Source organism: Aethina tumida, chromosome 7 (assembly GCF_024364675.1).
Source record: "Aethina tumida isolate Nest 87 chromosome 7, icAetTumi1.1, whole genome shotgun sequence".
NCBI lineage: Eukaryota > Metazoa > Arthropoda > Insecta > Coleoptera > Nitidulidae > Aethina > Aethina tumida.
In genome coordinates, this window is record NC_065441.1 from 13,121,293 (window position 1) to 13,135,025 (window position 13,733).

Below are 13,733 nucleotides of genomic sequence, written 5' to 3' on the forward strand. Positions count from 1 at the left end.
TGGAACCAATTAAGTTTACTACGCCCAGTCGTTTGAATTGTGGCGGCACATTAAATAATCATCACGATTTTTTTGAATGGATATTCCCGAACATTGAATTTAATTAAGAACCGTTCGTTAATTCATGTTTGAAAAATAATATAAAGTAATACTGGTAACATAATTGTTAACAACATTTCTATTATAACAAAAAACTTTTACTTGAGTTTGTATATCTGGGGCATTCCACGACAAATCAAATATCTGAAAAAAATATTTTTTGAATTCTTCTGAATTCTGCAACTATTTGTACTTTGAAATAAAAATTTTATATTTATAATAATATAAAAACTTCTAAAATAACAATTAATTTTCTGAAGAAACTAAAACTATTTTTATTTGCAAAAATAGTATTTTTTAAACGGGTATCAAAAATGTCTGAAAGTGACTGCGATATTAAAAAAAAGTTTTGGAAACAAATTAATTATGTTTAATATTAAAAAAATTATCGCAAAAATTAAAAATCATAAAATATAATGATGATGTCTTAAAATATATTTTTCTTTTTTAAAAGGTGCAAAAAGTTGGTATATGAAAAAATAGTAATAAAGTAAATAGTGTTTTTGTATTAAAAATTAAATGTAAAAACATTTTTTAAATAATGTTTTATAGAATAATGGAATAATGGTTTATAGAATATTTTTCTGAAAAGTCAACGGAAGTCTTTTTTTCTGTCTCTAAAAAGTTGTTAAAATAGTGAGTACTTTTCAAAAGGTCCAATTGAAAATGGAATGCCCCATTTATAAATTATTTGTGTCTCTTACTTGAACAGTATCAGTCACATGACAAGAGGATTTTTATCAGATATATCTGATTTTTATAAACCAAAGACCTCACTGTGTTTGTATTCAAAACCAATTTATTAATTTATATTTATTTGCAATTTATTATATCATTATATACCATCAATTAATACATAACGTATCAGTATTCATATCATACTTGTAAAAAACTGGCTTTTACTTATATGATTCATCTATTTAGCTTACGGTAGTTCGAACCACTCCCTAGCGTAGTCCAATACGACTGTTCACCAACCATCAGAACTACAAACATGTAATGATAAATAAAGTGCTAAAAATACCCGTTTTATCTGAAAGTTGAATTTTTGTGATCGTAGGCGTACTCCTGGTGCATAAACGTGGCGGAAAAATGCAGAGCTGATATCAAGGATAATCGGTACAATTAGACTTGTTGCAATCACGCATTTACAGTTACAGAATCATTAAGAATGGCCGAAAATAATAACGCCCCATCGAATCCGAATCCGCATCCGCATCCGCATGCCAACAGACCCCACAGAGGTAATCCGCATTACAGGAACAGCTCAAATCGGGGTCGTAATGTTGAATATCGCCCTAATTATACTGATGAAGAAATTAGACCAAACTACAGGAAGGCTCAGAACCTCTTTGGAGTCAGAGATTTGAGGGAGTTCTTGGACAAAAAGCATGAAGAAAATGTAAGTTCGCGTACTGTGATTTGATATCTTTTAATTCAGTAATAAATACATGATTCAGACCAAAGTAGGCCCCCCTCCAGATCCACCAAATAGTTTATTGAGAGAACCCCAAAGGGAACAATTTGATAGACAACAGAGATCTCCAAGGAAAATACCTAACAAGGTGTGTATTTTATTTTTTATCAAATTATTTGACTTTAAACTAAATAATTTCAGGAATATTATGCAGATAACAAGTATCACCCAAACCAGACCAGACCTCATGATTCAGACAATAAGGTATGTTGATAATTTACATTCAACAAAGCCAATATTCTATTTAAAACAACTTGTTGCAGGATCCAAATCAACGAAGACAAAGTGAACAAGACAAGGTAAATTCAAAAATTAAGAAAAGTTAACAAAACATAAACCTTATATATTTATTTTCAGAATCAGTATTATGCAAATCAAGACAAACATGTAACTTTTGAGAATGCCACATCTTCCAGAGAAACAAATGACAATCACAGTAATAGAGGAAGGCCTTTCAGGGGCAGAGGTAGAGGCAGAGGACATCACTCACCTCATTCCCCAACTGTGGTCAATCCACACAATATCAAAGTTGAATTCACTACTTCAACAGGTGAGAGAAACTGTAGCATGCAAGAAGAGAAGATTGCTGAATTCAAGCATGTTCCTGACAAGAGGCACTCTGATGAGAGAAGGAGTTTTAGAGGTGTTTTATTTGTTTAATTATTTACAACTGTAACTAATAATTTGTTTTAGGTAGAGGTAGAGGAAGGGGCAGAGGTCGCGGTAGAGGTGGTTATCGCAAAAACCCCACTCATTCCCAAGGCGACCAGTCCCAAGCAGCTGAAAGTGGCAATCCCGACGAAACAGCAGCGAATGCTGATGAAGCGACGGCCGAAGATTTTGACGAAGAAATTCCTAATAACGCGGCAGAAGAGGAAATTCCTAGCAACGCGACAGAAGAGGAGATTCCTAATAACGCGGCAGAAGAGGAAATTCCTAGCAACGCGACAGAAGAGGAGATTCCTAACAACGAGGCAGAAGAGGTGACAGCCCACTACCAGCCAGAGGCTCAGAGGAAAGTGGTGGTGAATGAAGATACTTTAAAGGTGAAAATCGATAACACCGCATCTAATGAAGACGCAGGCGAGGATGAAGTTGATGACGATAAACCCGAGGTACAAACAAAAGTCCAGGTAAACAAACAGACATTAACTGCCCCTAAAGATGATATTAAAACTGACGAGAATGTGAAACAGGAGGATGCGGTACCAGCAGAAAAGATTGACGAAACTGCACAACAGCAAACGCCGGAAGTTGAGAAAGAAAAAGAGTAATGATGGGTATTTATGAGACACACATAGGGGATTTACCAAGTCTAAATCCTCTATGTGTAAATAGATTGATGCATTAGGCAATAAGTTTAAACTTTTAGGTCAATACCTAAGTGCCTTTAAATATATGGCTTTTTAATTGTGCTTGTTTAGACATGTTTATGCAGTTTTATTTATAGCTAGTTTTAAAATATGTGGTGGTCAGTTTAATGATTTAGAACAATTAAATGACTTAAGATTAACTGAAGGCTGTATTTTATAGTCGAGTTAGTTTATGATGGCAAGACAATTAATAAAATGATTAAAGAGGAGAGAATGTATCTTACCCAATTTCATTTACAACGTCTTGATAAATCTACATCTCTAATGTCCTAAAAAATCAACGTTAGTGGATGTAGGTGAATACTAACATATATTGTTCATTTTATTACTTACCTTGTCATCAAATGTCGACCCTATTTTATATTGCAATGTGATTTTTTGTGCATTACTATTTCAGTACTGTGTAATAATTAGTTTTGGAAATTGCATTACATTCACAAATATTCATATTCTTAATCACAATTTACATGAATGTATTTATAATAATATATTTATTTTATTATAAAAATATTTCTAGGATTAAGGATTTATAAAATAACAGTGTATTGTAATTTCTACTTAAACTAAATCGAGTGTGATTTTGTGATTTTTTTTGGCAAATTTGTTATTTATTAAATTTTTTATTATTTAATTGTAATTTAAATTATTTTAAAAAATTATATTAAATATTATAGTTCGCATTTATTAATTATTCGATTATTTAATATATTAGTTTATATTAGGTTTATTGAATATATTAATTTATCATATTTATATTTAAACGTATTTTAATTATGTATTCACTTATATAATTTAATTGTTTTTATTATATTATTTTAAAATTATACTCTAAATTATTGTTTTGAATTTTTGTTTTTAAAATTATTTTAATAAAACTTTAGGCAAACTTAAATGTGTTTCTTCAAGAATTTTTAAATAAATAGTTAAGTAAAATTATTTAATATGTTAATCAACTCATTAACATACATTGCTTTCTTCGCGAGCTACTAGAATTTCTCTCTTTATTTCCTCCAGAAGGTTGTCATCTTCTATTTTATTCTAAAAACTGAAGTTAATAAGAAAAAAGATTGTAAACAAAGCGCTACCTTAATAGCCTGCATATAACAAAATTCCGCTTCTATACATCTGTTCATTTTTAGATTCGTGAGACACAAATATGCCCAAATTTCATTTAAATTTGCATCTAAACTATTTGCTTCAGTCAAAAATTCTTCCGCAGTTGAGTAATCTCCAATCTAAAATAGTAGACTGTGAATTAGAAGTACGTAAATACTTATTTACCATATAATTATGTTTAGCTGCTTCCAACCATGCAAGAGGTGTGGCATTATCTTTACACGCCAATAATAAATATTTTCCAGCCTCCGTGTGTTCTCCCAGTAAAGTCAAACTTTTACTAAAGTTCACATACATAGTATACATATTTTCTGGTTTATCGAAAGATTCCATTGTATAAAGCATTTCTTCTTTTGCTGCCTGTGGGTTATTGAGAGCTAAATAGATCAACCCAGACAAGTTTGCGATTGTGTGGTCCTAGAACTTAACTGTTAATAATATTTTAATATACTAAATATTATACGGTTACTATTCCACAGTAGAATTTGGCTTCTTTAATATGTTCTAAGGCATGCTCGTATTGTTTCTTGTAGTAGCAAATAGCTGCCAATAAATAATGGATTTCACCATGATGTTTAGAAGATTCAAAAGCTAAAGCCATCTCCACCCACTATAATTATATTATAAAAAATTAATTAATTACAAATTAAGGAAGCACAATGGTACATTGAAGAGCCTCATTTTCATCAAATAGACTGCAGTGCGTAAAAACAGTGTTTGCATTTGTGGTCGTTTACTCCAAATCAGGTCTTCGGCGTCAAAAAATTTGTTGTAAATCTTTTCTAGGCTAGACTTCTTTATAATACCCATAATTGTGTCACAATTTACATAATCCGAAAATTGTTCGTAATAAATGTATAATATTCCATACACTAAAGAAAACGATTGTAATACTACTTCATTTAATTTGTACCTCTACCTTCAATAGGTATAAACGGATTGTTATTGATTATTGATGCAAAACATAACTCCGCATCAGATCTTCTGTTATTGTCGGCTAAAAGTATGCCATATAATAACAAGCTGAAAAAAATATTGTATAAAACCTCTAATTATTAACATTTGTATGTTTACCATTTCATATTTTTCGGGTCATGTTGAAGGCCCTCATGTACACTTTGAAAAGCCATGTCTTTTTCCTGAAGCTCGAGGAGGAACACCGCATATTCAAACCATAAATTAGCGTTTGTCTCATCGTAGCAGATTCGCTGAAATATCAAATTTTAAACGAAATAAATTTAAATTGACCGTATTTCACTTCGAGTATGTATTTTTCGGCCAATTCCGTATTGCCTCTCATTAAAGCATCCTTTGCGAAAAAATCAATCTGGTCTAATGTCTCAGTTAGTTTGTTGTCTTCTGATTGTAAATCCGTGCCTATTAATTTATTGAGGGCAATGTTCATTTCGTATATCAAATTACAGTAGATTTGGCCAACAGAGTCGCAATAATTGTTTTTGAATTTGTCTATATCTTCTTTTTCGGAAATTTGTTTTGCTCCAAAAATTATTCCGGCTTCGGTCAAAGAAGTTATGTAGCTTTCATATAATCCTCCATCTCTCAAAAACTTTTTGAAGCCAACTATGTCAGCAGATTCTTGTAAACATTTAAGTTGTTATTCCAAAATTAACGGACGATGATTTCTTACCAATTTTAACGAAATCATTAAATCTTGTTGTCAAATCGGAAGTAACAGCCTTTACTGTTTCCTTATAATTATTCCTAGTCACGCAATTGGTAAGCAAAAGTCTACTTGGCTCTCCCAGGAGTATATCTCTTTGAAGCAAGTCTTTCATTCTTTAAAATACAACTTAGGTCAACAACATTAATGAAAAATTAACACCTACTGTTCTGCTATGTCCTCTACAGGTTTTTTCGGCTTAATGCATTCCGATAATTCTACTTCGACAATTATAAAACACTGTTTTCCATATTCTGAATATATTTTCATACTAGGTTCAATCTCTGGTTCAGGTTGAGGCTCTTTTGGCAACAACTGAAAATTATATACAGGAATGATGCTACAACAAAATTATAATAACTCACGTATTTTAGATTGAGTGCATCGTCATCAAGATTCTTTTTTCCCTTCTTGCCTTTCTTGTCCTTCTTGCCTTTCTTTTTGTCCTTTTTATCTTTTTTCTTACCTTTTGGTGATTCAACAGTGTCCATCGTGGGTTTGGGTTTTGGTCTAAAGTACGAGTCCTTTAGACCTGCAAACTTAAATGCTTCAACCTCCTGAAAAGTGGATAAAGGGCTTGCTACTCGTACTTTATAAGCTAAACATGGATGGATAATTATGTTTTTGTTAAATCTTAATTTTTTGTACACATACTGCATGGATTAAGAAGATATGACAAATCCACAATAGCCATTAAATGTAAATATTCTGTGGCTGGCCCTAGAGTAGATCCGACACTTGTAGGCGTATTCTTGCTAGATTTTGATGTTCTGCTAGACGTCCTTCCAGTTTTAGATTTTTTCGTCTCGTTTACAGATTCCTAAAGAACTTTGCTTGAAATTAATGATATTAATACATTAAAATTATAGTTACAATTTCTTTCATGTAAATTTCAATGCAAATTTTATTGAATCGGTATAAGTGGTCCATGAACGCATCCCAATTTTCGTTTCCCAAAACTGAGCGTTTTATGTAATTGAATTTTATTCGAAAATTTCCAGCCTCCTTTGCCTCATCGATGTCGATGTTACAACGGTTTTTGATTTCGCCAGTTATATTTGATAATCTGTTATAGTATTAAAAAATCTAAAGTGTTTAAAAACTAATGAAATTAACCTACTTATATTTTGTAGTATTCGCATTGACCCCAAGTCGCTTTACTCCAGGCCAACATTTCATTTGTTCCTCTTCGATTTTATCGGTTAATGTAGATTCTCCAAACACCAGAGGGTAATATTCCTAAGTTCCACTAATATTATATAATTAATATTTTGTGTGCATCCTTACCGCATATATCGGTAAACCGAAACAAACTTCGAAAGATTTGTTATCATCGGTCATTACATCCGGCAGATTGTAGATGGATTCGATGGTCAAAGTGACAGTGATAGGTTTTCCATCGATCCCCTCGAGCAAATCTTCACTCGAAACAGTCACTACCATTTTCGGAATTTTTTTATAGGAGACCATCCTATCGTCATTATATAGTTCTAATGGTTTAATTATAAGGGTTTCGGAAAATTCCAAATTGCCTGTAATTTAAACTCGTATGAATGTGCTCCGGAGGAGTACTTGAAATTAAACCGTGAAACAGTGGAAGCAGATCCAATGAACACATTCCGTAAATTACTGGGGGAAACTCTGGTGGTTTTTCTTTTTTTACTTTGGATGCTCTTGTTTTCTTTGAACCTTTGGACGACTTCGATCCTTTTGAACCTTTAGAAGTCTTAGATGCTAAAATCGGAGTTAATTTATTTCATCCAAACCTAGCGGATCACCTACATTTTGATCCAGAGTCTTTTTTCTTCTTTTTATCTTTCTTTCCTTTGTCTTTTTTAGATTTTTTTGGTGACTTTTGCATTACCTCACCAGTAATTGCCTCATAAAGGCTTACTATACTATCGTAAGATATCTTGGTCTCTAAGGGAAATTCCGCGTGTTGTTTATATATTTCAGGTTGAAGCACGCCGTTAGATTGTACAACCGTAACTGGACAATAACCAAATACTTAAAGGGTTTGAGTCTCAACAAATACACTTACACATTATGGGATTGGAAATGAAATCGGTGAGTTCCTGAAAAGAGTTGACATCGCACTGCAAGACAAATTCGTAGTTTTGTTCTAAATTTGCCTCGTTGTTAACTGGAATTAAGTTCGTTTCTCCAGCTAATAAGTTCATAAATTTATATTCAGTTTTTATGTCACTGCATGGATAAACACCAATCTAAGGGAATTCAAGTTATGCACAAAAACGCACAGTGTTAAATTAATATTTTACCACATTTTGATAACATTCAATGCGTATTACTATGTTTTTAAAAAGTTTGGGCTTCTCTACAGGAACTTCAGGCTCTGGTTCAACCTAAACATGTCAAGTGATTAAATTTGTTTCAATACGTATTAGTGAAACATACGCTGCTTTTTGATTTTTCGGATTTTATGGATTTTTCTGAAGGAGTGCCTTTTTTACCTTTTTTCTTCTTGTCTTTAGCCATATTTAATATAAATATGTCTAGTAACTGTCAGAATGATAAATTATACTGACATTGATGTTTAATAAATAGATAATAAATTTTGTGACGTTGTTTATTCAACAATAAAAATTGAATAAATATAATTTATAACACAAATATTATTAAATAAATATTTTTATTTATTTTTGTAAATTAAAGTAAATTTTATTTAAATGCTTGTTAATATACTAGCAGGTAAAATGATTTTGATGTAATGTCTACATACAAGAAATGTTTTATTAATGTTATTAACTATTCGTGAAAATACATATAATGTAAGAAAATATCGGATTTCATTCATAATTCATGACTCCATTAATTTAAAATGAAAAATATTGAAATTATTTTAGTAATTCCGGTTAAACCATAAAAATAAGAAAAAGTATAAGACATATTTTATCGAAATGTGGAAATTTCAATTTTATTTACTGAAAAGAATTTTAAAAAGTAAGAAAAATATATAATAAATAGTGATTGCCATAATGTTAAAACGCAAAAAGCTAATTGGGTAATAGATGCATTATTCATTAATTTTAGATAATGTTTATATTAGTATATTATTAAACGAGCACATAAATTGATTATTACACCAGACGGCACTGACACCACTAGTGATCTCCCGCCTCTTTTTATTATATTATGTTATTATAAAATAAAACAAATCAACGTTTATATATTTATAATTATTTGAAAGGTGTGCTCACTGCTATTGAATATTGATTTTTCAACAGTATAATGTTTAAATTTGATTTGTAATCATTTAAAATTTAAAAGCAATTTTTGAAGGTCAGATATGTCAAAATAATAAAAATTACTTGTGGCGTTATTCAATAGTTTGAGTAAATAATAATATGTAATAATTATATATAAATATATTTCGTATTTGTTGTGTTTATGTGTGATTTATTGAATTGGTTAGATTAGAAATAAATTATGAATTTAAATCTTATATATTCCAATGTAATAAAAACACTCCTCATTTTTGTCGTGCTAAAATTCATCATCCAATTTTTAAATATTTTTAATTATTATTTTTTTATAATTTTATTATTGGTGATTTTCTTCCTAATTTTGGACAGTCCTGTTTTATAAAATCAGCACTCGTTTTGGTCACCCCTGGATGCGAAGCTCCTCTCTGTCAAATCCGTCATTCGAGTGACGGGTTTCGCGTTGAAAGGATCTGTGCGTCGGTCGTCCGCTCGCCAATGCGGTTTTTCTCAGTGTAAACAATTGAAAACCGTCCGGAAACATGACCATCATCGTGTTTTTGATCGACACGTCCGCTTCGATGTTCCAAAGGTGATTATTTTAATAAATTTTTGAATTGATTTGAGGTTATGTACGTTGTGTACACTGACCGACAACAATCTTGAATCGGGTCAATTTTAAATTTGAATTTGAATTGACGTTTTCAATTTTAGGACGTACATTGGAGGTAGGACTACAATGCTGGATGTGGCTAAGAGTGCTGTGGAGACTTTTGTTAAAATTAGACAAAGGAGTATAGACAGCAGGATTGATCGATATATGTTATTAACTTTTGAAGAAACTCCTAACAACATTAAAGCTGGCAAGTACCATAAAAAAATTTATAATGCAAAATATTTAACTTTTAATTTTTTATTTTAGGATGGAAGGAGAATCTAGCAACATTTATGAATGAACTTAAAAACTTGCAATGTAATTCTCTGACTACAATGGGTGTTGCTGTTAAACAAGCTTTTGATATTTTAAACATTAACAGAATGACTTCAGGTATTGATACTTATGGTCAAGGACGGTGTCCTTTTTATTTAGAAACTTCAGTTATTGTTCTTATCACTGATGGTGGGAAATTAACTACAGGTATATCAAACAAATTTCTATTCTGTTATGGAAAATATTTCAAAATTTTATTTTACAGTGAATGGAGTACAAGAAGAATTTAATTTGCCTATGCACTCACCAATACCAGGCTCTGAAATGACCAGGGAACCATTTAGATGGGACCAAAGACTATTTGCTTTAGTTTTAAGATTGGCAGGTAAAGATTTTATAAAAAGGGAGACAGATATCTAATAACAACTATTTCAAAAATATAGTTTAATAAATTTTTTACGTAATAAAATATGTTGTTATTGTAGGCACACCTGCAGTGGAAAGAGATACTGGTTTGGTTCCCAGTGACAGTTCTCCAATTGATGCTATGTGTGAAGTAACGGGTAAGAAAAAAATCTTTATATAACTTTTTCAGAGTATAAAAAATTGTTTCTCTCAGGTGGCAGATCATACTGTATAACGTCGCACAGAATGTTAAATCAATGCATCGACAGTTTGGTTCAGAAAGTACAAAACGGCGTCGTTATTAACTTTGAAAAAATCGGGCCGGATCCACCCCCGCTGGACAAAGACGACAAGGACGACGTGAATGCGAAGGACAGAGACGAGGCGGAACGAATGCAGGCACCGGCTCCGCCTCTCAACACCTCTTGGCACAACTGCAGGAAAATGATCTACGTGCCCAAAACGCAAAAACCTTACAGTTTAGGTGTGTTAATTTACTTCACAATTGGGAGAGACAACTAATAGTTTGTTTTTAGGGTTTTGGCCAATTCCAGAGTCGTTCTGGCCGGAGATAACCGCCTCAGTGTTGCCACCAAGGACTGCCCACCCGAACGTAAAGTTCGCATGCACGAATTCGGAGCCGATGGTTATTGAAAATTTGCCCTTCGACAAATACGAGCTGGAACCGTCGCCTTTGACACAGTATATTTTGTCGAGGAAACAACCGAAAACGTGTTGGCAAGTATGTAATAAACCAGATTTCCACTGTAAATGATTTTGTAGATTAGTATTGTGTGAAAGAGTACTTAAAAATAATAATTTTTGCAGGTGTTTGTAGCCAACAGTTACAAGAATTCAGAGGTGGGCCATCCTTTTGGTTATTTGAAAGCTTCGACGAATCTGAGCTGCGTCAACTTGTTTGTCATGCCTTACAATTATCCAGTTCTGCTGCCATTGTTAGATGAACTTTTTAAGGTATGATCAACATTTCATCATCAAACATTTTTTAATTTGTTTTCTTAGACTCATAGATGGAAGCCAACGAACGAATGGAGGACTCAGTTCCAAAACTACACGAGAACCCTTCCAGCTTACTATGTAGTGCCTTTACGACGAGCTTTAACTCGAATGGGGACGCCCGTAGCCCTCGCTTCAACCCTTCTACCTGAAAATACTGAGAACTTTTTGAGCTACAATGTGAACAATTATCTGAAACGATTGAAGAACCAAGCTAAAGTAGAATACGACAAGCTTTGTGCTGAAATCATTCAACGACAAAGCAATGTATGACATTTTACCACAAAATTGACATCTGTTTAATAAAAACATATTTTTAGGCAAACGGATTGAAGACGAACTTCAATAATCCGGAGCAGATAAGAGTTTCGGCGAAAGTAACCTTAAGAAAGGAGCTGGTTACGCATCCAATGTTGGCGGATAAATTTAATGCTCTCAAGGATCAAATTCCTGAACAACCGTCAGTGTTCATCGCCACTTTGGACAAGGAACGCGCCTCGGTGAGCTTCAAGAACCCATTCGACATCCCCAGACACAGACTGATACAACAAGTAGTCAGAATGAGGAATAATTTCCTGCAACCGGATTGGATATCGTTAGACCAGGATGCCGCTCATTCTCTACCCATTTCTCAAATGGGCAACTATCAGGACTATCTGAAAAAACAGACGCCACAACTCAGGGAAATCGAATCGGCGCCGGTTCGGCAACACATGTTTGGCAACCCGTTCAAGATTGACAAGAGGATGATGGTGGACGAGGCCGATATTGATCTGGTGGGTTCACCGGGAACGAACAGGAACAACAAGAGACCCAACCAGAACCAGGACACAGGAAGGTTACCTTGCAAAAGGAAACCAGGTCCTTTACCTAAGAACTTCAGTATTAAGAGGCCTTCCTTGGACTTAACTCCGCCAAGCAGTCCAGCTTATGTTTCGCCACAGCCTTCTCCAATACCGTGGTTTAATTTAGACAAAGACGTGCAACCGTTAGTGGTGGATGACCCACCCGTGATCGTGAACGGTTCCGAAAGTCCGGCTTCTATGGACAGATCGCGGTCGCCTTCGCCAACTTTGGAACTACCTGCACCTGCCTACAGTACTAACAATAACAACGACATGAATTACCTACATAGAAATTCGACGATAAATAATAGTTATGCGACTGCCAGCATAAATGACGGTCCCACAACTGTAACGACTAATTCGCTGAACGATGTTTATGTTAGTCCTGTTATTAATAATGATAAAGATAAGGAGATATCAATGATACTCAGGGAATCAAACTCCAATTCAACGGGAAATTGTATTTTACCCAATAGTAATAGTACCAATAGCAATAATATTGCAAAGTCTCCTATCCCTGTTGAGCCGGTAATCAAAGAGGAAAAGGTATAATTTGATTTTTGTTTGTTTTTACGAAATATCTTACTGTATTATTTTACAGGAGCCTGTGGTCACGTGGAATCCGGAAGAGGTAGCGGCAGAAAATTTCGAAATAAGAAAGTATTTAAATAAATTGGTGCGGAAACCGGGTAAAGACTTCAGTGAACTGTTAGATAAAGTAAAGACACTTAAAGGAGATTGTGATTGCCAAGTAGACATTATAAAGTTAGTTATTAAGGAATCTCTCAGGTTCAAGAGGCAATATTTAGCATCAGTGTTGGAAAGTCACATACAGAGTTTGTTGAGTAGGAACAAATGATTACGACTCTGATAAAGGCTTTGAAACATCCCAGTGGAGCCTGTATGATTGTTATAATGTATGGCTATGTGTTGAATTGCGTTTTCTCTTGTTAATACATATTACAATCTTCCATTACCTTACATTGATTTTGCAATGTTTTATTTAGGACTGATACTTATCAAAATGGTACAAAAAATCATATAAGGTTATGAAAGTTTGTGATAATTTGTTTAATAATCAAATAAGAATGCCTTCTCAAAGGTATTGTTTTTGTTTTGTAAAAGTTTCTTTTTAATTTTAAATGATGAGAAGAGGCTTTGTTGTAGCCTTATGTTCATCAGAATAAATACTGTAAATATTTTTTAATTAAGAATAAGACAAATTTTGTATCAACCTCCATTTTGTAAATTTTTCACAATGCGATGTATTAAATTATTTTATAAAATTTTATTATGATTGTTTTATTCATTTTTGTTTTACTAACTACAATCTGATGTGTATTTTTGTTTATTGTAAATATGTTCAATGATATGAAATTATTATATATGTGTGATTTAAAAATTTCATTCAAAACAATGAATAATGTATGTGTCATAAATTGAGTTAAATTATTATTACCAATTAATTAAGAACCTTTCAAATTATTTATGGGATATCTATATATTATTAATTATAAACTTGATATCAAATTTAAATGAATTTAACCATTTATAATTAAATTAAAACT

General features: G+C 32.7%; 3 protein-coding genes across 3 annotated transcripts; 2 read left to right on the top strand and 1 right to left on the bottom strand.

Annotated features, from left to right (window-relative positions):
• Positions 1-1,096: 1,096 nt before the first annotated feature.
• Positions 1,097-3,578, top strand: LOC109597749 (zinc finger CCCH domain-containing protein 4). The gene is made up of 6 exons (XM_049969937.1): positions 1,097-1,501; positions 1,560-1,664; positions 1,718-1,780; positions 1,840-1,875; positions 1,934-2,219; positions 2,270-3,578. The coding sequence occupies exons 1-6, from the start codon at positions 1,271-1,273 to the stop codon at positions 2,848-2,850; spliced, it is 1,302 nt and encodes a 433-aa protein (XP_049825894.1). The 5' UTR covers positions 1,097-1,270; the 3' UTR covers positions 2,851-3,578.
• Positions 3,579-3,872: 294 nt separating this feature from the next.
• LOC109597725 (uncharacterized) lies at positions 3,873-8,247 on the bottom strand. The gene is made up of 20 exons (XM_020013480.2): positions 8,162-8,247; positions 8,026-8,109; positions 7,788-7,971; positions 7,529-7,735; positions 7,331-7,480; positions 7,034-7,278; positions 6,867-6,985; positions 6,620-6,812; positions 6,401-6,566; positions 6,112-6,344; positions 5,913-6,061; positions 5,714-5,862; positions 5,324-5,661; positions 5,140-5,273; positions 4,985-5,088; positions 4,732-4,937; positions 4,535-4,675; positions 4,231-4,482; positions 4,035-4,184; positions 3,873-3,987 (listed from the first exon to the last, which is right to left on the bottom strand). The coding sequence occupies exons 1-20, from the start codon at positions 8,240-8,242 to the stop codon at positions 3,907-3,909; spliced, it is 3,366 nt and encodes a 1,121-aa protein (XP_019869039.2). The 5' UTR covers positions 8,243-8,247; the 3' UTR covers positions 3,873-3,906.
• Positions 8,248-9,295: 1,048 nt separating this feature from the next.
• Positions 9,296-13,456, top strand: LOC109597737 (integrator complex subunit 6-A). Its single transcript, XM_049969995.1, has 11 exons — positions 9,296-9,559; positions 9,682-9,830; positions 9,890-10,105; positions 10,164-10,283; positions 10,384-10,461; positions 10,518-10,787; positions 10,840-11,045; positions 11,132-11,278; positions 11,327-11,587; positions 11,641-12,711; positions 12,767-13,456. The coding sequence occupies exons 1-11, from the start codon at positions 9,510-9,512 to the stop codon at positions 13,022-13,024; spliced, it is 2,826 nt and encodes a 941-aa protein (XP_049825952.1). The 5' UTR covers positions 9,296-9,509; the 3' UTR covers positions 13,025-13,456.
• The last annotated feature ends 277 nt before the right edge of the window (positions 13,457-13,733 follow it).